This window comes from Dipodomys spectabilis, unplaced genomic scaffold (assembly GCF_019054845.1).
Source record: "Dipodomys spectabilis isolate Male_0828 unplaced genomic scaffold, ASM1905484v1 ptg000054l, whole genome shotgun sequence".
NCBI classification, from domain to species: domain Eukaryota; kingdom Metazoa; phylum Chordata; class Mammalia; order Rodentia; family Heteromyidae; genus Dipodomys; species Dipodomys spectabilis.
The window spans coordinates 37,894,405-37,919,184 of record NW_024870731.1 but is presented as its reverse complement, the minus strand read 5'-3'; the positions used below and the strand labels follow the sequence as shown (position 1 = coordinate 37,919,184).

Sequence of the window (24,780 nt, the reverse complement as noted above, 5' to 3'; positions counted from 1 at the left end):
CTGAGCCCTGGTTTTGCACCTCAATGCCTTTAGGGCGGATGAGAGTTCTGTTCCTAGCCGACGAATGGGGAGAACCCAGAGTGGCCAGCTCAGGGCAGGAGCAGGGCTTCCTGACAGAAGGGGAGGTGGCAGGAGAAGGACCAGGGGTGACTTCACTCCTCCAGACTAGCGGACAGAACGTTGTCAGGAGCCTGGGCGGGGAGACCTGGGCTCAGCGACTGCTTTGTGCAGCTGCCACTGAGAGGGACGCAAGCTCAAGTGCGGAGGGTCAGCGCCGGCGGGCCGGGTGGCTGGCTGGCTGCGGTGCCTCGGGACGCTGACACACAGTTTCCAGCCACCGTGAAGCCAGGGCCAAATCCCTCTCCACTCCTCTCTCCCTCTGATATTCTGGAACCCTGCGGCCGTGGTGTCAGCTAACTTCAGGAGGTGTTCTGGGAATCACAGGCTGTGTCCTCACCCAGGGCTACGCTGTCAAGAGCCGGGGTGACATTCACCCGATGCTTGCGGCCTCCTGGGTTAGACACACAGCTGTCTCTTGGGTGCTGTCTACACCGAAGCATCCACACCGGTGGGTTAGACACACGCTGTCTCTTGGGTGCTGTCTACACCGAAGCATCCACACCTGTGGCCCCAGGAGTTTCATCAGGGTACTCTTGACTTCCCAGGATCCCCTTTGGCATTCCCAAACCAAAGTCCAAACCTGTCAGGGCTGCACTGAAGCACAGGCTGTCAAGTGTCGGATGCCAACCACCCACACCTGCTGCCCGCTGCGTAAGAAGCTCGGAGCAGGGCTATCTAAGGCAAGGAGGAGCAGGTGGGTGGGGGTGGGTGCCCGCTCTGCGGCACTCTCCTTCCTCTGTCCTGGTGTCCTGAGCTCTCTCAGGATGGCTCTCCACGGCCATGGGTTCTTCCCACAACCAGGGCCTTGTCCTGTCTAATTACAATCCCTCCGCACCATGTCCATCCTGAGTTACTTCCTCCAGTCCCTCAACTTACTGCCCTGGCCAGCAGGAAGCCGCCCTCCCTGCCTGTCTGCACATTTTATAGCACCTCCTCTGGCTGGGGTTACTAAAAGTGCAAGACGCTGGCCAGTTCCGCTTTCAGACAGAAGGGAGGGACAGAGGTGTTCACTTCCCGTTTCCATCTTTTGCCCTTGTTAGCATGCGTTGCTTGCTGATTCTTTTGCTTCCACGTCTCCTTATCAAAGACACATAAAACTTACGTGCTTGGATAATTTACCTGGTAAATGTGCTTTTTTTTTTTTTTTTTAAGGAAAAAAGTCTCTCTTACATTGCTTTCCTGACACATAAGGCATTTGTTTAGGAAGACCTTTTATTTTGCAGGAATGGTGATGGGGCCTGCCTTCCTGTGTGGCAGCACCCCCTGACCTGAGAAGTGGCTGCCTCAGCCAGTATCGGGCTTACAGAGCAACGGATTAGACATTCTTGTGTGTAATTGTTCAGGAGTTACGCTCAGTGGGGTGAGTCACCGGGCGTGTTAGCTCCGCTGGGCTATGTCTGCTCCCTGCTCCTTGCCCAGCCCCAGCCCTGGAAGTTCAGACAGCCCCACACCCCACAGATCTGGCCACCAAGGGACATCTATTCCTTGTCACAAGTGTAAGTAAGGGCAACAGTGCTTTGTAATATGGGAGCAAGTGAGAATGAACACCTATCCCAGATCAACGCTCAGCTAGAATGGGATGGGCCCTCCAGCCTCTCCTGTCTGACACTCCCTGGGGCACGTGAGGTGGTCCCCTGGGGGGGGGGGTCAGGCAGCAGCTGGGAGGACCAGGCCCCATCCAACCCCAAGGCTCCAGTCCTGCTGATTTATGCATCAGCCAGTCAGCAGTACTCAGGAGATCCTCTTTCACATTCTTCTCCCCTACCCACACTGGGCCTTCCTTATCTGCCTGTTTTAAATGTGGCTAATTCCAGAGCAAGGGACATGAGCCAGTCCTGGGGTAGGCAGGAAGGGGAAGGGGAGGGGGTGGACAGGCTCCTGAGCGAGGGCTGGGTGGAGCGCACAGGTAATCTTATCCCGGCGAGTCCAGGTGAGGCTGAGTTCTGACTCAGCAGCTCCCGTGTGACCCTGAAGACGCAGCTTGGCCTTCCTGAGTGTCAGGAGAGGCAGTAACCACGCCATCCGCCAGGCTGCGTGGAGGACGGAGGACGTAATGAGGTTGTGCACAGAAAGCATGTGGTCGTGTCTGCCGATTAAAGACAACCTGTTCTTTATTAGCCGGTCAGCCCTGGCTCTGGCGGCTGAGGGCAGCCCGTTTCCAGCGCAGCCCTGGGCACTTCTGAGCCACTTGCCGCTCCATGGGGAGGCAGGGCCTCCCTAGGCATTTCCCTATCCTCAGCACACACCAATGGACACATCTTGGAGGACAGAAAAAGCCACAGTAGCCCAAGGTATCAACAGACAAATAATACTCAGATGAACACCCTGGCTGCATACTCAGTGCACTCAGAAACACACCTCCCAGCACCCAAGAGGCAGAATCCCTGGTGCAGAGATGAAATCCTTACTCATGAACAAAAGAGATGCCTCTGGTTCAGTTACTGTGTGTGTGTGTGTGTGGGTCTGGGCGCTGTCCCTCAGCTCTTCAGCTCAAGGCTAGTGCTCTACCACTTGAGCCACAGCTCCACTTCTGGCTTTTTCTGCTTATGTGGTACTGAGGAATTAAACCCAGGGCCTCATGCATGCAAGGCAAGCTGTTTGATCTTTTTTATTATTTATTTTTTTATTTTGCCAGTCTTGGGGCTTGAACTCAGGGCCTGGGCACGGTCCCTGAGCTTCTTTTGCTCAAGGCTAGCTAGCACTCTACTACATGAGCCACTTTCATGATTATTTTTAAAACTAGCCTCCCTTTAAATGTTGCCCGAGTTTCTAGCATTCAACATCTACTCTCCTGTTCCTCACTGTAGTTTAAAAAAGGTGTGTGTGGGGGGGCTGTATGTCTTCACTGGAAATCATTGAGCTGATCTCTCACCAGTAATGGGCCCTTTGAGCAGCCTTAAATTCTCTTGGGAAAAGTAGCATGATGACATTTCTGTCTAACAGCACGGCCTTTCTCACTACCATCTACGGACCAACACACATTCTCAGTTCAACAGCATGAGAACAAAGTTGAATGGTGCTAAAATTATGCCTAAAAAAAAGGTACACAGCACACAAGTTATTGTGGAAATTTACATGTAGATCAAAGCTAATCAAGTGTGCTTATTTAAATGGCTGGCAACTGAAACTCTTTAGGATCACACCAGGACTCAAGTTCCCACGGGGAAGGACAAGGCGGGGCTCAGTGAGGTCCGGCTGCAGCCACAGCCTGGAATGCGCAGCCCGCTGGGAGCTGAGGGGACCAGGGCGGTGGTCCTCGCCCTCCACTCAGTACTGACCATCTGGGGTCCACGTCAGGTCCACCAGGAGTCAAGTGTCATCTCAGGATGGGGCCGGGGAACTCAGGCGCCAGTTCCCAGACCAACGGAAGCCTTACATTCGGGCAGCAAAGGCATACACAAGGTCACCGCGAAACGCTGGGACAGCTCTCAGACAGATGCAGGGGAGAGGGAGTGACAACACCAGCCATTCCAGCCTCCAAAGTCAAGAACATTCCAGCACTCGAAAAAGAGGAAGACACGGAGACTCCCCCCCACCCCCCACAGGAAGGAGTTTCTAACAATCAAGATCTTCCTTCTAATTCCTCTCGCTGGCAAAGTACCTCACCTTGTCCTGGAACTACAGGAAAGGAAGCTTCTGGCAGCTCTTGGGTCACCTTGTGGCCCTGTGATTTGAGCCTGACCACTGGTCAGGACCTCTTTCCTGGAGCATCTGCCACCTGCCAGGTCTCCATTTTACTTCATGGCCACCGGAAATGGATGTGTGAGGTGTTGTTAAATCCATATTTACAAACCGGAAACTCAGGTCAGCAAGGCCTTGGGAGCTGCAAGGCTATGGGAGCAGAGCAGAAACTCACAGCTTTATCGTGAGCTTCCAGATACCGTCCCTGGGAAGGGAGGGGAGCCTGGGGGGGCATTGGCCTGGCCTTCATTTGACCCAGTGAAAGAGGGGATGAGCAAAGGAGAAGGAAGAAAATATATGCCCTTTTATAATGCACAACTAAATATTGATCTGTGCATGAATGGCTGGCAAACACTTCTCAGCTGTGGGTTTCTCGCCCTCCAGGGATGGCAAGGGATGCACTGTTTTTCTTTATAGAGGGGAGAGGTCCTGTCACCTCAATGTAGGCAATTTCCTCTCAGTCAGCCTGGCTGTCCCACAATTCTTTTCAACATGGTGTCCAGGCAGACTCCACTAAGCAGCCCCATGCTGGCTTGGGAGAGGTGGAACCTAGCTGCCATCTGCGAAGCAGCTGTCTGCAGGAAGCTCTTCTGAGCTGCACGAAGTTCCCCCTGAGACCACAAGGCCTTTCCACTTGGTCCTGCCCGGTGGCCTTTTGGCAACTTTCACTTTCTAGTCCTTTTGGAAGCTTTAGGATCTGAACCTGTGGACTAAAGAGGATGTGTGACAGCACTAAACACCCTCCGCTTTCCGCCATCAGCTACCTGGGGCTTTCCTGGAAATGGCCTGTCTTTAAGACAGCTCTGGGGAAGCCCTGCTTCCCTCCCTCCTGCCACTCACCGGCTGTGTCTTCTCTGTCCTCTCAGGGTTGGCTTGTCACCCAGACTGCCTGATTTCCCCTTCCAGAAGCAGTGAGTTTTGAGGCCCATGAAGCAGTTCCCGCTTGATCAAATGAAGGCCAGGCCGATGGCCCCCAGGCCCCCCTCCCTTCCCAGGGACAGCATCTGGAAGCCCACGACAAAGCTGTGAGTCTCTGCTCTGCTCCTCACAGCTTTGCAGCTCCCGAGGCCTTCCTGACCTGAGTTTCTGGTTTGCAAGTCTGGATTTAACAGCACCTCACACATCCATGTTGGGTGGCCGACACGGAGTGACTAACGCAGCACATAATGTTGATATGGAGTCTGTTCTGTCATTGTTCTGAGGTTCCAAGGGGCTTGAGTCTCCCTGGGAAATGCAGCTCAACACCCCCATTCCTGGGCTGCTATGGCTTATTCTCCTGGTGGAGCCTCCACCACCAGTGCTGACAGGATGGCTCTGTTTGGGGGGAGGGGGAGGCAGGGAGGGCTCTAACGTTCTTCTGCATCCCGGCGGCCTGCACAAAACATCTAGCCCACCAGCGACTCTGATCTACTTCAGACTTAAAAAACTCTCTGGTGTCGGGTGTTTTTTTTTTTTTTTTTTTTGTCAGTTGTGGAGCTTGAACTCAGGGCCTAGGTGCTGTCCCTGAGCTCTTTTGATCAAGGCGAGGGATCTACCACTTTGAGCCACAGTGCCACTTCTGCTAGTTAATTGGAAATAAGAATCTCATGGACTTTCCTGCCTGGGCTGGCTTCAAACCACGATCCTTAGATCTCAGCCTCCTGAGTAGCTAGGATTACAGGTGTGAGGCACCAGCGGCCAGCTCATGTCAGGCGTTTTGACAAGACATCTCATGCAGTCAAAGCCAAGCGTGCACAGGAAAACATGCTGGAATGGCATGCGGAGGTTCTCTGGCCAGGCTGGGTGGCAGGCAAGGGGTCACTCTGTCTTAATCCCTGTCAAGTGACTGCTCACAAGACTCCTGTAAGTCTCTGTGATTGAGACAGAGGCCCCAGAGTGACTGCAGTGTTAGGTGATTATCTGAAAATTTCAGAACTGGCCCCAGAAAGATCTGAAGACTGGGAACCAACAGACACTTCAGAGGAAAGTGTGGGTTGCTGCCCGGGACGTGGCAGGTTTGTGTCATCTGCACTGTCAAAATGGGTTTCTTTGTCAATGCCAAACACTCAAGGGAAGGCAGTGTGCCTTGATCTTGCTTGCCGGTGGAAGCTGGTCCTGATCTCTGCCCTGTTGTGTCTCCTTACCCACAGGAGTCTGCACCCACCAGAGCCTTCCCCGTCCCTCTGAACAACGTGACTGTGGATGCGATTTCCACACACCTGCTCAGCCCCTTCTGGGCCATTCATGGGCAACACACTTCCCTTCAGCTTGGCTTTTGTCGGCCAAATGGGACAGACAAACCCTCATCTTCCTTTTGGAATGTGTGTTTCTCTCCATCCTCCTTCTGTGATCATTTTTCCTCCTTCCCTTCGGCTTGTCTCTGGCCCCTGTGTTACCTTCTCACTTTCCACATGCTTTGGGGAAGTCATCTCTGCTGTGAGGCCTGCCCCCGACCCCCCACGTCAGGTAATGGTAACGAGCAGACACAACAATGGACCTGGAAGAACAGCATGTACGCAAGAGGACACGCACGGCGGGGATCAGGAGTTCTCTCCTCAGCAGCCACACAGCCCGTCTGGACGGTAATCTCCTAAATCACCGTGTCCTGTCTCCTCTGTGGGATTCCTACTACTCTGCGGGTGACTCACGCACCAGCAGCCACGGCACTCCCTAGGAGACATGGAAACGGTGAAGTCCTGCCGGCTGAGTCAGAATTTGAGCTTTAACTGAGATCTCCAGAAGATTTCGACGTGCATTCAAATGTTGAAAGCCCCAGAATTAGGCTCAAAGGACGTCAAGGTACAGATCGCACAGTATCCCCTCCTGAGCCTGGACGAGGCCCAAGCCTGCCTGACCACAGGGCTGACCGCTGTGCTGTGCAACAGGGCCCAAGGCCTTCCTGGGTGGTGTGCAACCGTTGGGAAGTTTACCACGAAAAGCTCTAAAGTCACATCTGCATAAGACACAGCAGGGCTGGGCGGGCAGGACGCTCAGGTCCTGGGCCACTGGGAGGAAGGCAGTGAATTGTGGAGCCCCTCTCTGCAGTGGGCGGGAGCCAAGGTACCTCCCCAAACCTTCTTTGCTTTTACTGTTTGTGAGGCTTCACTTGGTCACGCGGTTCTGAACATGCTAATGAACCTGGAGAGCGCAGGTCTGGAGGAACAGTACATCTGGACAGACGCTGCCCCGCCCCCTCTGGCTGGGATACGGCAGTCCACATTTCCCATGTAGCAAGCTGAATCTGACCCCAGTTCCTCCCATCAATGATCCTTCCTGAGGCTTAGCAAGGCAGTTCCCAGAAGGCCAGGCTGAGCCCAAACAAACAAATCATGCGGAACTCTGCCTCGTTATTATGCTGCTTGTGAGACGCCGACCGCCCCCTGCCCCCCCATCTTAGAGACCAGGCCTCATTCAAGCAAAGTGTTTTAAAAATATATGATATCAGGAGGAAAGGAAGATGAACACAGACAGGAAGCGAGGCAGTAGAGTTTGATGTTTTGAGACACCAGTTCCGGTCCTGGGCTAATCAATCTCTGAGCCTTGTTACTTGCTCCTTTGAAACAGGCCGGCAGCAGCTGTGCAGGGGTCCTGAGGACCCCGAGAGAGCACGGCGCTCACAGGGCACGGCCCCTCACCCACGGGGAGGCCTCACGCAATGACCGTTTCCTGGTGTACATTTCTCCAGGGCTGGCAGGACTGAGCTGAGAAGCCAGGCCGGGGGTCCCCAGGGCCACAGCCCCCACCCTGTGCACGTGCCGCTCACCTTGATCATCTCCGCCACGTAGCTCTCGGGCCCCGTGTACTCGGTGGAGTCCTTCACCTTCACCAGGACGATGAAGCACAGGTAGTGCCACATGTTGTGCTCTTCCTTGATGTGCTCCTCAAAGGTGACCGTCTTGTTGTCAAACTTGTCTCTTTCTAAGCCTAGAAAGGAGACAGAAGCCCCAGCCCAACTCAGTCAAAAACGCAAAAATACAGTAAAACAAAAACATGTACATCTGTAAGTGGGTGGTGGGGGGAGTCCCTCTCTTTTGATGAAAGTTTTAGATTTGAATTCAGGGCGTCAAACTTGTTAGGCTGGTGTTCTACTATTTGAGACATGCCTCTAAGTCCTGCTTTTTGCTAGCTATTTTGGAGATGGAATCTCTTGGGAGTTTTCTGCCCATGTTAGCCTCCAACTATGATCCTTTTGATTTCAGCCTCCTGAGTAGTTAGGATTACAAGTGTGAACACCACTGATGTCCAGTTAAAAAAGTTGACAAGACCAGGCACCAGTGGCTCGTGCCTGTAATCCTAGCTACTCAGGAGGCTGAGATCCAAGACTTGCAGTTCAAAGCCAGTTTGGGCAAACTCTTATCTCTAATTAACCACTCAAAAGCTGGAAGTGGAGCTCAAGTGGTAGAGCACTAGTGTTAGGCCAAAAAAAAAAAAAAAGCAGCTGAGAGACAACACCCAAACCCTGATTTCAAGCCCCAGGACTGACACAAAAAAGAAAAAAAATTAAAAATGCAAGAAGAAGAATAAAAGAAGTCATTATATGGTAGTTTGGCCACCATATAATAATGGATTCTGGTAAGAAGCATCACTGGTTATAAGAACTAGAGCTGGAAAGTCTAATGTGAGAAATCATAGAGTATTTAGAAGGTATCGAAGTATCTCCCCATGTAGAACGACTCTATGAAGGCTAAAACTTGGCAACTACCAACTTAAAGTCAGTATCACAAGTTATGATGACTTGTATGCCTTGTGATATGGTATATTGAGAAGAGAATGAGGATACATGCTTGATGTTCCTGTAAAAAAAACGCACAGCTTCAATTCTACATGAGAAAATGGCAGAAAAGCCCAAATCAGGAGACAATCTATAAATGTCCAAAACAAACACAATGACTGGGTATCACCCCAAACCTACGGCTTGCAAAGGACATTACCAGAAGGAATGATAGTTCTAAGTATGTTTTGATTTCTCAATTTGGTAACCATATTATAGACATGTAAGAAAACAGTCTTGTCTTTAGGAAATGTGCACTGAGATATTTAGGAGTAAGAGTTCTGTCATTCACACCCATATAGTTCAAATGTGTGTGTGTGAATGGAGCAACAGAGAAACAGTATTCATATCTGGAGAATTTGGTGTGAGGAGTGTGAAGAATATGGAGAAATTCTTTGTGCTAACCATATGATTTTTCTGTGACTCTAAAATTAAGTGAAGGAAAAAAAAAAGTGTAAAAAATATGTTTGATAGCCGTGAGCCAGTGGCTCACACCTGTAATCCTAGCTACTCAGGAGGCTGAGGTCTGAGGATCACAGTTCAAAGCCAGCCAGGGCAGAAAGTCTTATCTCCAATTAACTACAAAAAGCTGGAAGCAGCGCTGTGCTCAAGTGATACAGTGCTAGCTTTGAGCAAAAAAAGCTTAAGGACAGCGCCCAGGCCCAGAGTTCAAGCCCCAGGATTGGGAATAAAAAAAGTTGGAAGAATTGAAATGTTTAAAATGAAAACACTCATTTTAAATATATATGGAAGAGATTTATATTTAGTAACTAAATTATGCATAATTACAAGATGATTACTCGGCTCCCACTTGGCATTTCCATATGCATTTCCTGCAGATAGGCTGAAAATGACCTGCCTGGGTACTGTAGCACCTTTATTGAGCAGATCACTCCTCAGTCCCAGGGGTCCACAGTGTTCTGTTCCTATATTTTGCCCATTAATGCAAAGAAGTCCTCATTGCAGTACCAATTACATGGAAGGCTCAAGAAGGTAAGGGACTAGACTGTGGGCACGTGGCTAGTAGGTGGCAGGAGCTAGATCAGAACCCAAGTCTGTCACACAAGGCCCGAGCCCTACACCGTCATAAATATTCTAAGAGGAACATTTTAAAAAGTTTTTTCACATAAAGTTTGGTCCTATCTGAGGCTGGAGGAAATACGCCTGTGTAATTCCCTTAGAATGGGTCCAAGGGAAACTGAGGCAGCCCAGGAACAAAGACACTCTGCATTTGTCCTAAATGATGTGTGGTGACATGTCTGCTCTTAGTACTTAGTTCCTAAGACAGATGGGTGTCTGCTGTACAGAATTCATCCACACTCCCAGTATTTTCTGGAAAAATCAGAGCCAGAGTAGAGCACTGCTCCCTGCCAAAGCCACACCCAGCCGGCCACGCCCACCACCGGCAGGAAGCGGGGCAGGGAACTCACCACAGATGAAGCATGTGGTCTTCAAGATCTCCTCTTTCTTCTGCTTCTCACTCCTCAGGTCGGCGAAGGTGTCAATGATGACCCCAAAAATCAGGTTGAGGACAATGATGATGACCATGAAGAAGAACAAGAGGTCGTAGATCACTCTCGCGGCAAAGAGGGGCTCCTAGGGAACGGGGGGGGGGGGGGCGGGGGGAGCACAAGTCAGGGGACCCCCTTGCAGCCTCCTGCCGCGCAGAGCCCGTGCATGTCCCTTTGTTAAACTGGGTACAATGGCTTCTTCTATTCACCCCCCAGAGTCCACACTGTGCATTTTCCAAGTGTGGAATACAATCCAAAGGTTCTGGTCATGTCTGGAAACGTGTGGGGGGAGAGCAGACCCAACCCTGAAGGGGACAACCTATGTCTAGGGACCGGAGAAGCACAGCGCCCTGCCCACGCAGCTGGCCACCCCACAGGGCTGGGCACCAAGGGAGCGAGTGGTTCCCAGCAGCGCCACTGCGCTGCGCTCCCAGCCCCCCCCCCCCGGCCCCTCCCCCGCACCCGCGCCCTTCCTTCCAGATGCACTCACCTCCTTTGATGGCTTCCGGAGCACGTCTCCCACTCCGCCCCCACTCCGCAGCCCGTGACTCAGCACGGTGACGATGCACATCAGCAGGGTCTCGCACGTGTGCTCCTTGTCCTGCTCCGTGTGCTCCACGGGGACCACCAGCGCTGTGGGCAGGGCAAGTCACGAGTTAAATTGGTTTGGAACGCTAGAGTTGTCTTAGCACAGCTAAGGCCATCTTAGCCCTCAGTACTGAGCTCCTTTTATGAAGACTAAACTCTCAGTACTGACCTCCCTCCATGAAGACTAAAATGTTCCCTGTCTTTGCAGATGGCCAGCTCTAACCACACCCGTGAACACAGTAGTACTGAGGCTTCAGATACGTTTTACTAGGTACTCAGAGTTAGAGGCGTCTTGCTTCTTGGGTAAGGCGTTTCACAGTGGGGTTGTAAGGGCTGAGACATGGCTGGATTTCCAGCGGTTCCGCTGGATGCATGGCTTTGCTGTTTATCTCACTGGTTTATGGGTGAAGAACCTTGTGTCCCCGCCCCGCCCCCTCCTCTGGGACGGTGAGGATAGTCTGGCTAAAGCAAAGATCTCATCATATCACATCCCTGGCAACAACTGCAGGCAGCTTCGGGATGGACCTTTGCTCCTTACCTAAGATGTGACCCTCTGGTTGAATCATGCCCGGCTACTCAGCTTCCACATGGTTAGCATCTCCCTATAGCTGCTGTGTTGACCGTGAAGCCTTAACATACATTACTTTCACTATCTCCAAGATCTACCCACCTGCCTTTGCCCACAACTCCTGTGTTTCAGTTTAGACCTGGCCTGTCTGATGATACCCTCGTCCCTCTGTTCTGCATCTGGATTCCTAGCCTCTGAGACACTCTCCGGTGATCAGCTATTTACCTGCCTGCCTCCCACACCCCACAGGACAAGATGGTCCCTGATATAGACAGATGCTCCTTCCCATGTGGCCTCCTTCTGCCCCCAATGCCCCTCATCTCTCTTCGACACTCGGCTGCACGTCTGAGCAGTGCATCTGTTCTAACTGCTTCCACCTCCTGCTCTGCGGGGGGTGTCAGGGTTGGTGTGGGGCAGGCGGCCGTGTGTCCTACCTTCCTTAGGGGCGGGGGAGGAGCAGTTCTCCCCTGTCTCCACCCTGCACACATCAGAGTACAGGAACTCTCTTGCCAAACTCTCGCTGGTTTCTGAGAGAGAAGGGAATTTTGTAACAAACAGCATATGGTTAAAATGTTTGACGTCCCCAATTCACGGCTGATTAAACAATCCTTTACATAAATAACACCCTCCGATCTTGCATATAAATTCAAAGCAGAGATGTGATTTACACTTTCCTTTGGTGATCTGGACGGGAAAACCGCCAAAGAACGTCAACTCTTGTAGGCTTACTAGAAACATCGCACTTAAATAGCACCTCTCTAACTTTAAGGACAAACTGTGGCGTCTCTTAAGGCAGAAACTACTGAATGTACAGACTCCAGTAAGATGAGAGGAAAGGTCTGCGAGAGAAGCATCACCAGGCACGAGGAGGAAAGCCAGGGTCCAGAGCCTGAAGATGGGTGACGGCCGGTGCTGCCCATTGTCAGCTTGGCCCCGGGTTTCATGCCAAGAGACAGAACTGGGCCACCTGCCTCAGTGGTCAACATTCGCTCAGTTTCTTCCTGGGACTCGGGGAGCCTGGCTACCTGCTCCCAAATCAGATGTCTTTCATTAAGTAGGGGCAGTTGCTGTAATCGAGAGACAAGAGCTCTTGGGTAGGACTCAAGTATGTGGTTGCTGTTTTCCATTCTTAAAATTGGAAGTCTGTTTTTGCCGTGTATAAACATCACAGGAGCTCACCATAAAACCTGACTATGGAAAAGGCCCTGGAGAAAGCCACTGCTAGCCACTCCGGGTTCCATCTGTCCACATTTTAAACCACATATGAACTTTTTAATGAAAAAAATATGCCCCGCCCCCCCCCCTTAAGTATACATTGCTAGAAGTTGATTTACTAAGCCTAGGGAATGCATACTCTTATGCTTTCAAAAAGGTGTACTGGTTTAAAACAATGGTAAATAAATTAACGAAAGATCCGGCCGCTTACTCTTAGCATGTGATGTACAGCATAACCCTTTAAGCAAAGTGAGAAGTAAGCCCTGAGTTCACAATTCATAATCTGGTATTAGGAAGAGAACTATATTTCTAAAATCATCATTTTCTCTAGATCAGTTATGATTAGGAATTTTTTTTTTAAATTATCCTTAGTTGTACAAAAGAGTTTCAATTCAACATGTCACTCTGTAAGTACCAAACATCTCGATCAATGCCACCCCGTCCACCCTTCTTCCTCTAGGAAACAGCGTTGACATTAAAAAAGATCAGAAGACCACAAACTCACCTGGAACAGCTGTTTCATTGGGCAATTTATCTACTTCCAAGATAAAATCATCCTTGAAGAAAAGATATCCCACTATGGAAAACAGGTAGACCAGGATCAGAGCCAGCACTGCTGTCAAGATGATAGACCGTCCGTTGCGGGTGACGCTTTTGATGACATTAAGCAATGTCTCTTCTCGGTACACTAAATCAAAAAGCTTCAAAAACAAGAAAAGAACGGGAAGATTTTTAAAGAAGCCTCTCTATCAGAAGTGTATCATTACTGCATAATGAAAGCACAGCCCACAGCCCATTCACCCTCTTGGAACTGCAATAGCAGCGTTATACTAGGATCTGAACACTGAATGTCTTACCTGCCTTCAAGTGAGAACCAAGATGGAAAAAAAATGAGAAAAGTAAATACAGAAGAGGGGTCAAGAAAGAGCAACCACTCCAAGTAGTACACGAAGCAGGTCAAATGTCCTAGACACAGAACACACGAATTTCAAAGAGCAAAGGACAAGAGAGCGAGCGTGACTAGACGTGGCATACATCAGTTAGGACCTAAGTCTTGAGTTTCTCCTAAGGGCCAGCCATCCTGGTCCTCGCTGTTCTGGGGTGAGTGTGTGGCGGGGAAGGCAGGCATGCTGCAAGCCAGAGTCAGCAGCAAAGCTGCTGGGCTTCAGGAAAAGCTCCAATCTCAGCTCGGCTAAATGTGTTTCACTGTGATCATGGGCCTGGTACTGTCCTTGTCCCTCTGGGGCCTCAGTGTCCTTATGTGCAGACTGGACGATGTAACTGTCATGAAGATTGAAGGGGGAACACAGCACACAAGCACACTCCCATGATGAGTAAGTACCATAAATGCAATCATCCATTTCCTGATGAACAAAGAGACTGGGGCAAGGTTACTTATGACGTGGCAGGGACACTGGTGACGGGGATACACCAGGAAGCCTCGTCCCTTATGCTCCTTCCCCAGTGGGGGGGCTGGGGGAACCCCATGCCAGGGGACCTGCTCTGCAAGAAGCTGGATCCATAGAGCCATACCCAGGAGAAACTCCCCAAGGACTGCCATCACGGCTAGTTGGCCGAGGGAATGCTGTGGCAATGGGCAGTGTTCTCTACAGCCACTCTTACATGGCAGAAACTTAGACACGTTTCTGAAATTAAAAATAACATGTAAAGAAAACTGCTTTGCTCTGTCGCTGGACTGGCTGTAAGGAAGGTCGTGATCTTCCTGCCTCCGCTTCCTAAGCAGCTGAGATTTCAGATGTGGGCCACCAGGCCCCGGTGAAATCTGGACTTTTAATACGGGCTCTGTGCTAACCTAGTCTTCTCCTCTCTACAGTGGCCTCCACTGTGGCTTTAGGGTATGACTGGGCAAAGTGAAGTCAGCCAGAGGGAAAGGGCCTTGTTCCCGGATCTACTTTTAATTTATGACAAGACGCTAGTCACATCATCTCACCCTTCCGGGCCTCGATTTCCTCATCTGTGGAATAAGTGGACTCAACTAGCTGACCTCTGAATCCCTTCTAGTTTTGAATTTTACACCCGAGCTCCATTTCCTGCCCAAGAAGCTTTGTTTTTTGGCCAAGCTCGATCTGTGTCTTAAGAGAACGGGTAAGGAAGGGTCCTCCGGAGGAAGTCAGGAGGAATCCGTGTGAGAGGACAAAAGGCTAAGGTTGCTGTTAATGTTGGTTAAACATTTCCCAGCAACCCCAGTGGAAGCGGTTGCACACGCCACACAATACACAGAAGCTACTTGCTTGCTATGAGTAACAGTCACAGAGCCCCACACCACAGAAATGGCAGGTGACTATTCTTCTTCATAGTTATTAACGATTTTCATTTTGAAACAACATGCATTATTTATATAAGGGAAAATGCTTTAATTAAAAAAATGACCCATGTTCAAGAAAACATAGGATACAAAAAAAGTCTCTAGTAATTCCATCATCCATATAATCATCTAATGAACAAGTTATTTCCTTCTGACCTTGAAAAGATACAAGATACACATTTTTATAAAAATAAGATGCCACAACACTGGCAGATAGCCAGACTTTCACCCAGCAGTCATGAACATTCATTTTCATGTCAAATATGATCTCCTAGTATTTGCTTAGATGGAAACAACACCATTAACATAACTAATATTTTTGAACAGTCAAGATGTCTCAGTTACATATAATTTTACATAATGCTGTAAGGAATACCTCTGTGTATGTTTCTATACATATGTGTGTAGTTATTTCTTTGGAGTTTATTTCCGCAAACAGAAACTAGGTTACAACGGACACATATCGCCTGTTGTGTCCACACAGGTTGTATACCAGTAGTTGTTTTTTTTTAAAGCCTATTTTGTCCCCCACTGCTATCAGTACTAGGAAAGATCCTGCCTTTTTTTTTTTTTTTTTTTTAATGTTTTCTTCATGTCTTGAGTAAAATGGGGATCATGCACTGGTTTAATTAGCCTGTCTTTATTCAGCCTTGAGGATGAACAAAAATGTTTCTGTGTTCACTGACCATCTGGATTTCTCCTTTCGTTACCTGCTTGCTTATGAACTTTGTACGTTTTCATCTCCGGTGTTAATATTTCTCTAAGTATACAAAGGCAAGTTTGAGGCCAGGTCCAGCCAGTCTCTGGGGGGTCGGGAGACTTTAATTAGGCCATCAGATTACTCGGTGTCCTTCCTGGACCCCTGGCTGGCGGCCACGGAGGGCAGGGCGCCCCACCCCGTGGCATGGCTTCCTCTGATGGAGGCCTCATTCTTTCTACAGAAAACCCAGCTTCTTTTGGTTGCCGGGTTTCCTTCTTTGTAGAATAATTTGAATAGTTTCAGTACTGTGTCCGTGGTCCTCACCAGACACGGTCAGTAGTTCAGCACTGCTTTTAACACCAAAAAAGGAGCTCATCACTTCAGGCCACAGGGAAGCCAAGGCCCAGAGTGCTCAGAAAACCCTCCCGAGTACAGAAGAGACACCCAACATGGTCTACACTACATTTTTCTAAGAGGGAATTGAGCTCAGGTAACACTACCAGGAAAGCTTAGAATTCTTTTTGGTCAGGAAGGGATCTGACGTCACACACATAAGACTGTGCTGACCACCGGTCTGACAGGGCAGGAGCTTTTCCACGTGCTCAGATGAGAGGTGATGTGGACGTGGGGGCTCATGGGAGCTGGGGTGCCATCCTGCCTCTGCCACTTCCTACATGGCTTTGGATTGGCTCTTGGGCAACCTTACCGAGGTTTCTAGATGCAATCTGAAGACATTATCTACCTCCAGTGGGGTTGTGAGCGCGTAGGGGAAGAGTAGACAATGAACATGTGGTAAGCGATAGAAGTGCTTGTTTTCAAGACAGTGAGGCTGTGAGATAGGGATTCCATCTCAACGCTCTGACTGCTGTATCTAGCAAGGCCCTGGCTGGCCAGGCAAACAGGTGGAGATGATGCAAATGGAGAGAAAAGGAAAGGGAGCTAGTTGGAGGCAGACGGTAAAAAGTCAAATGCTTCTACCAGGAAAAGAATACAACCATCCAAACAGTGTCCATCTCTTGGGAAAGACCCCTCGGCAGGGGCACAACAGACAACACCACACCGAGTGAGCCAGGGAAGGAATTTGCTGGGTTAGCAGACGTAGGTTTCCCTGACTCACAAGCCAGAGCCTCAACGAGGGCCGTTACTGTGTGACCCAAAAAGGTTCTGAAATAGATACAAGGCTCTAAAGATTTTTGATACGGGAGTGACCAAAATAGGCCACACAATGGCAGACACTTCCTGAGACTTCTCTGCCTAAAACCTCAGAGCTCAGCCAGACCTATTTTAAAATGAGGAGAAAGAATCTATTCCCATGTAGCCTGCCAATACCTACCACTAATGGAATGAGCTCATGCTGGTGAAGTCTTTATGGTATTTTGGATGGGAGAGGCAACAGAAGATGACAAAGACCGTAATAGCCAACCTTCATGCTGCTGTGCTATTCTAAGACTTTGACACGAACAGCTGCATAGGATGCCTTTAAGGAGACAGATCATTCTCCTCACTGGTAGATGGGGAAATCAAGGCACCGAGCAATGAAGTAACCAGCTCAGAAAACAGATGGCTAGCACCTCCTTCGAGAGTTTTCCTTGCTCTGTTTTTTCTAAAGCCTTGGGTCATTTTTCGGTCTTCCCATTTTTGTATTTCTAAGTCACTTACGGTAGGCCAAATTTTCTATTTCCTGCCATGTTGCATAGATACGTGGAAACAGTTTCTTATTTGCAGTGCTGTCAGTCCAGATTCCCTTTAATTACAGGACAGTAAACAGTTACTTGCTTTGCAATTTAAAAACGTGCTCCAAAGAGAGGGGACAGAAGCGACTCATTCTATAGACTCTCAACAGGTTAGTCACTTGGCTCACGGGGAACAACATGACTTCTACTGAAAAGGCTTGCTGGGTGGACACACCTGTCCAGCTCATGACCACAGGGGCGGGGCTCTGGACATGGCCCCGCTCTCTGTGGTCACTCCATGTCTACATTGAGAAATGGGTCCCGTCGGGACTGAAGACGATGACAGTTTCAGGAAAACATTCCCTTTGGCAAGTGCTGCCTGAGTCTGAGAAACAAAGCTGCCCAGAGAGGACGCCTCTCCTGGGCCAGGTGAGCCCCTTCTTTACCGGAAGGCAAGTGCTGTTGCTGTTCTGGGCAGGGGACACACCGAGACTGCACAACCCGGGGCTCAAGAGAGCTGCCTGGTTTCCTGTGTCAGATCTCCATACGGTGGGTGTCCTGGGGCCTCCACCTTAGCAGACCTGGCATGCCAACTGCCATTCACAGGCAGGGTTGGTGAGGAGAGAGGCCAGAGCACACTCTGCTGTTGTCTGCATGTGAAATATTCTGACACGCGGTACTCACCAGCAAACTGTAGAAGAACTCGTGGACAAAGAGCCCCATGGCGCAGATCAGCAGATACAGCAAATGATAGAGGAACTCAACATCCAGAACCATGGCTCGGTAACCCCTGGTGAATGTTCCACAGTTGCCCACAAAGCTCATCAGAAAGATGATTTTATTGCAGACCTGAGGACAATCAGGGGGAGGAATTAGATGGTGTGTATCAGACCCAACTGTGCGTGATCACTCGCTCGGGGAGCGTCTCACTCAGACCTGCCCAGAACCATTCTGTAACTCCAAGTCATTTCACGCATTGCTTTTCAGGCACAGCACAAATAAACTGGCAGGCAAATAATTGCATGTGCAACCATAATCAAGAAGTGTTTGACTATGGCAAAACAAAATCAACACACACTGAGATTCTAATTTCCAGAGTGAGATATGAATCACATCTAAACATTCTTCCGTGAGTTAGTCAAACACAGAAGCCACCTCTATCCATGAACTCTGTGCTCAACATGATTCAAAGTGTTTGCTGAATTTGTGACATTCTAGACATTTCAGGGTTTCAGTTTGATGAGACATAGACAATTCTTGTCTTTTCTCCCCCCCCCGCCCGCTCCTGTTTACGAGGAAAATGAGAATTTTCTTAGGGAAACAAAAGTAAAATGTTTGATACGTTTGATTTCCCCTTCCTTCCTTCCTCCCTCCCTTCCTTTATTGTGAAAATACCATATAGAGGGGTTACAATTACATGGGCAAGATAATGAGTTCATTTCTTATCAAGCATTGCTGACTCCTCCTTTGTTTCCCCTTCCCATCTCCCCCCCACACCCCCCTCTTTCTTCTAGGACTAAGTTCTGGTTTTCTTTTGGGGATGGTCCATATCTAGGAACTGGTTCTTGAGGTCTGGCTGAGGTTGCAGGCTGGCTAATTCTATTTTCTGGTGCGGCACGAAGCCAATCAGAGCCAATGGTATCCACAGTGCTCTTCCCCAGGATTGCAAAAAAAAAAAAAAACTACTTTGTTCTTGTTCACAGACCATGAACTAGAACAGGTGTACGCGCTGGTTCTGCTGGCATTCGCTTACCATCCCCCCAGAGTATGAGAGCACCCTCAGTCCAGAGGAGATGGGCCGGAAGACAGGACAGAGGAACTGGGCCCTGATGTCACGTCTGGCCCCTGTATTCAGCTACCCCCGAAGTTACCCTCTTGGTTTTCTCTTCTGCTTCTGCTTGCATGGAGGGGGTGTGTGACTCCTGAGTGACAGGTAAAAAGAGTCGTAGCTCCTACTAGACCATCCAGTCCCATCTGGGATAGACATGCCACACCTACAAGTCGGCCTCCAGGAACATGTAGAAAAACTCCAATCGGAAGGCTAGAGAGGAAGCTCGTCGAATGTACTTGGTAAAACCATCTTCTGCTACCCTAGCTTTCTTGGCTGCAGCTGGCAGGCACTTATGCCAGCTAATCTGTAGGTCGGTGTAAGCAAGCCTCTCCTCAATCAGATATGTGAGGAAGCCAACACCTAAGAGAACCTCTGGTGTTCTCAGGTAGAGCGTGCCAGCTGCCCAGGTGCCAGTGCTGTAAACTTCACAGGATGGGGGCGGGGATCACTGACTAGCTGACCCATGCTGATGCAGGGGTAGCCAGGTGGAGGAGGGGACGATGAGGCCTGAGGCTGACACGCTTCCACTTGGAGAGAGCAACAGCTTCATCTGAATCCACTTTTCTCTTCAGCTTCTATTGCTTCCCCAGCATGCATCTCCTATTAACTCATGATCTGGCCTGCTGTCCCCAATCCTAATTCACTCTGCTTCCTTATCTCCAATCTGGCTTCCAGCTTCAGCTCCTTCCAGAAGTAGCTTTTGTAAAGTCTTCCCTGGGGATCCTGCCTGAGTATGTTTGCTTTTTTTTCTCCCTTTCAATTCCCCTTGGTTTAAAAAGCTCACCGCCCCATCCTGACCGCAACTCTTTGTTCAACCACCACTGTGGCGGCCTCTTCCTCCTTCCTGCCCATCCCCCTCCCCCTCCCATGTGCTCCAGGTGGTCTTTCTCTTTCCCCCTCTCCGGCTCCATTTCTCCTTCTCTCCCTTGCACTTGACCGAATGATGATTATCGCTGATTTGCTCTTTTCTCTGATAGCTAATATTTCTCTAAGTGGTAATTAATTATCCGATTTGAACCTTCCCCACAAATTATTTGTGGTAGAGAAGTTAATACAGTGTGCAATGATTATAGGAAAGGAAAAGAACTAGAGAATCCATAGAAGACCACCTCTAAGGTGTTAGCATTTCTTCTTCCCTCCCTCTCTCCCATCCTTTTGTCCATCCACTCATCTACCCACCCACCCATCCATCCAGTATTTCCTTCTTAAATAACTTCCTCTCAGGGAAGGTGATAGCTGCTCTCGCCCTTCAGCCTTATCTAGCAGCCATTGTGGTCATGCATTTCCAAAAGCCAAAGCTAACAATAGTGTGCTGTGTCACCTCAACCCTAATAAACCAACAATTTGAATACGTGCGCCCTGGATCACGGCGCCTTTCAGCTAGTGGCCGTATCCTTCTCTCAGGCGCCCAGGCCTGGAAGTTTGGTTTGATATTTGTTTCTGTCATTATCAAATGAAGACAGCCATGTCTTCTTTGCCTGAAGAAAAAGACCAGGCTGCTCTTCTGACGAGGCCCCATGGAAAGCCTTCCTTCGCACGGGGACACCTGCACGTTCCCTCTTCTTCTACACTAACGACCCACGCCGGGCGTGCCCAGCCGATAGGGCTGCCCCACAGCCGCCTCCCGCGGAAGTGCCTGCAAACCAATTTTTTGTTTCACTGGGAGGCTGCACCTTCAGCACGGATGTTGTCAATCCAAACGGTGTGGCTTTCCCGGTTCCCATTTGAATTTTCACCAGACCTGTGTGTCCTCTGCCGGTCACGTGTGGCTGCCTGTGACACCCGTGGGTGGACTCTGCCCATCGGTGTCTCCTTCCCCTCAAGCAGGACCCGAGTCTAGGTGGAAAGGACGTCCTACCACTCCTGCCTCGGGAAGGAGATCGTCTACGCCTGCCCTGCGTCCCTGCCCAGGACGGTGAGGAGTGGGCAGCCGCTGAGACCCCAGCGCAGGCCTGTGCGAAGCCTTCCGCACCGTCAGCACCCAGCTGGGAGACAGCTTCACCTTTATTTTGGTATTGTCAGGATTTCAGCTTCTTCATGTGCTCAGGCATAGAAATTTCTGGAAGGTGCTTTCAGATAATATAGTACATGGCATGCCGTATCCAAATTTTCTCCTTCCCCCTCCTCCCGCCCCCACTGGGAAACCTGTGCAATGTATAGTCTTTCTTTTTTCATCAGTCATGGGGCTTGAACTCAGGGCCTGGGCGCTGTCCCTCAGCTCTTCAGCTCAAGGCTGGCGCTCTACCACTAGAGCCATAGCACCTCTTTCGGATTTTTCTGTTTATGTGGTGCAGAAGAATAGAACCCAGGGCCTCATGCATGTGAGGGAAGCACTCTACCACTGAGCCACCATCCCGGCCCCTGTACAGTCTTTATATCAGCCATATCCACTGTCCAAGAATCCTCCCATGGACGCAGGGGCTGTTAACCTTCAACGGCAGTGACTTCCAAGCGCCTGTCCTCAACCCTCCTCACTGTCTCCACTCGATCGGTGTGTGATCAGTTCCTCTGACCTCCAGTTTTATTTCTGCAGGGCCTTTGCGGAAGTGAGTGCACGTTACTATTTCATCACTTGACTTGCTGGCTAAAATCTATAGCGCAAACAAACCTTTGGCCAAATTGGCAAACTTATTTCAATCTTGACTTCGATCTTCTGGCTTCACTGCTGAAAGGAAATCCCCTAAAAATGGCACCGCCAGGAAGCTCCTGCTGGCCTGGGAAGGTCAAGAGGAGATGCCCACCCATGGCATTCTCCTGCTTGTGCTACTTGAACAGTTGACGCAAACAGTATTTTTTTGTTCTGGGCTGAAAGCCCAAGGACCAGAATAGAAAGCCTTCCTATTTACCCACAAACACACACTGTGGCTACAAAGATAGCCATACTTACATTGAAAGCGCCCAGCAGAAATAACGTGGGTTGTAACCCGACGGAAAATATCAGCCGCAGAATTGTGGAAGCAATTAGGGCCCGGATGCCATGGGGTTTGGGCAGGGCAATGACGATGGCCAGAGAGATGAGCATGGCTGTCCACAGCAGGCCGGACCAGTGCGGCTCTAGCGTTCCTGGAAGGACAGAGCAAGGTCCTATCACATCAGGTGGCTAGGGAAACAGAGGCGATGGATCAGGGCAGGTCCCGCCTCACAGTCTGGGCCCCAGATATAACCCGCCAGGCCATGTCTTTGGGCTTCCAACCATGGTACCTGTTTTCTGTCTGGGAAATTTCTTCTGGAAGAAATTTCTTCTCCCTTTCCTATGCATCTTCACTTTAGCTTAGATAGGATCACTCCCGGAAAGTCTCCCCTATCTTTTTCTTCCTTAAAAAGAATGCCAGGTGTCCCCTCTTCCTCTGCACATTCCTACACTTTCTGGAAAACCAAGACTTTTTTGTGCTGGGCAATTATTCTGTCCCTGAGCTGGACATCCATCCCATAGGAAGTTACCTTCTGGAGTTAACTTCCGGTGTTGACTTCTCTAGACTCCACCTCATTGAACCCTTGCTAGACACTTGTTCAGTAAATAAAATTCACACACATGTCACAAGTCACTCTTGGGGGAGGAGGCAAACTACAAGCCTATACTTCCTTTCTATTACAGGAAAACTCTAGGTCCCCTGGCTGCATCAGACTTCCAAGGGAAGCAGCTTCCGTGTCAGGAGCATCATCTACAATTAAGATTATCCCTGCAGTCGAAGAGCTTCCACCAGTTTTTGTCATCTCTTGCTATTCCAAGTTCTATTTAGAGTGTCCCACGAGATGTCTTGGTTATATAACATGAGCCAACGTGGCTAAAAATATAGTTCTGTAAAACACTCATTAAAAAAAAAAAAAAAGAAACACCCCTATTGCAAATGCTGTCACATTTCTGAGTCTCCCTCGGATGCAGACAAGCAGCACTACATGATGAAGGACGCTTATATAAAGTTCACTTCGTCTGAACTGCAGGGACTACACCACCATTCAGCAAGAGGCGCCTGTGCAACATAGCTCTTCCACGCCAGGCCACGCCTACCCAGACACTTTCCTCCTCTGTAATCACTGCTCCTCTAGCCCCAGCCGCAGATTTCTGTCCACCTGTGGTATGCATTAAACCTGGTCAGAAATGGGCCAACACTTTCAGAAATTCCAAGTCTGGTATGCATATCACTCTTGTGTACATTTTTGGGTTGTCAAGTGTATTAGGCCCCTGATGTTATGGTTGATTCATTTTTCCCAATCATCTCATGAAGATGGTAGAATATCTCTATTATCAAGAAATTCCAGTCTTAGGCGACCTATCTTGCCCAGAGTGACCCAGTGAATGGACGGAGGTAACGTACCTCTAAGGCCACCATTAAAACACAATCCACCCAATATAAGTATGCAATTTGGTGAGTTTGCACATGTGCGTGCACACACAGTGCTAGGATTTGAACTCAGGACAACGTGCTTGCTAGGTAGGTGTTCTACCACTGAGCTGTACCTCCCTCCCTGTTCTGTACTGGTTATTTTGAGATAGTCTTGCTTTTTTCCTGGGAGTGCATGTGAACTATGATCCACCTATTTTACTCTATCACAGCTGGGATGACTATGTGGCATCTGCCACCACATCCAGCTTCTTCTTCTGAGATGGAGTCTTATGCATTTTTTTTTTTTTTGGGTATGGGCTAACCTGCAACTGCAACTCTCCCAACCTCAGGCTCCTACACAGATGTCAAGACACAAGCGTCTGTGCCCAACTCTTGGTTGAGAAGGGGTTTTACATGTATGCCTGGGCTGTCCTTGAACAATGACTGTTTCCCTCTTAGCTTCTCAGGTAGCTAAGATTACAGCTGTGAGCCACTGGTACCTGGCTAATGATGTGATCAACAGATAAAACTGCCACCACCATCACACTCTTGAATATTATCACCCTGGCAACAACTTTCCTTGTGCTTCTTGGCTCAATGTTTTGCCTTCTCTCAACCCGTAAGCGATCATGATGCGTGTGCTGTCATTATATACCCTTTATAGGATTTCATTAAAACAGAAAAATATGGGAGTGGAGGTGTGGCTCAAGTGGTAAGAGTGCCACCCTTGTGTGAAAAAGATAGGGGACAGCCCTCAGGCACTGAGTTCAAGCCCCAGTACTGACACAAAAAAAGAAAAAAATAAGTTTAGTAGGCAGCCTTTTGTGCCTGACATCTATCACTTACCAAGTGACTAAGAGCCATTTGGGTCATTAGTGGGTGTTGATCTGTCCTGTTGCTGAGTAATATGCTACACTATGGATATACTCCCATTTATTCATTCATCCAATAGTGAGTGGGTATTTAAATCCCTTCTAGTTTGGAGACAGCATGAATAAAGCTACCAGGAACATTCAAATACAAATCTTGGAGTGAACATATGTTGTCAGTTCTCTTGGACAAATGCTTGATTTTTTTTTTGTCAGTATTGGGGTCTGCACCCAGGGTCTCACACTTGCTAGGCAGATGCTTACAATTGCTGAAGCTACACTTCAAGTCCTCTTTGCTTTGGTTAATTTGTTTTTAAGACAGGGTCTTGCTTTTTGGCCTGGTTGGCCTAGACTGTGATCCCATTTATGCTTTCTGCATGACTGAGGTGACAGGTACACACCACCACAGCCAGTTTCTTTTCCTGTTGACCTAGGGTCTACATAGCTTTATTTTTTCCTGAGCTATCCTGAAACTCAAATCCTCTTCATCTCCATCTCCCCAGTAGCTAGGATTACAGGCCTAAGTCACCATCACCAGTGCCTAGCAGACCAATGGATCTTAAATACATGCATAACTATGAATTGTTGTCATATGGCTTTCCAAGATGACTGCCATTTTGCCT

The 24,780-nt window shown here is 49.3% G+C and overlaps 1 protein-coding gene across 5 annotated transcripts in view; it reads right to left on the bottom strand.

The window, feature by feature from the left end:
• Positions 1–24,780, bottom strand: part of Itpr1 (inositol 1,4,5-trisphosphate receptor type 1) — a 297,583-nt gene that overhangs the window by 19,899 nt on the left and 252,904 nt on the right. For all 5 annotated transcript variants that reach the window (XM_042680110.1, XM_042680115.1, XM_042680112.1 and 2 more), the window contains 7 exons: positions 21,851–22,026; positions 17,817–17,981; positions 12,939–13,134; positions 11,653–11,745; positions 10,553–10,695; positions 9,982–10,147; positions 7,544–7,704 (listed from right to left, as the gene is read on the bottom strand). In XM_042680110.1, coding sequence (XP_042536044.1) covers positions 7,544–7,704; positions 9,982–10,147; positions 10,553–10,695; positions 11,653–11,745; positions 12,939–13,134; positions 17,817–17,981; positions 21,851–22,026 — 1,100 coding nt within the window. The remainder of the gene's footprint in view (positions 1–7,543; positions 7,705–9,981; positions 10,148–10,552; positions 10,696–11,652; positions 11,746–12,938; positions 13,135–17,816; positions 17,982–21,850; positions 22,027–24,780) is intronic.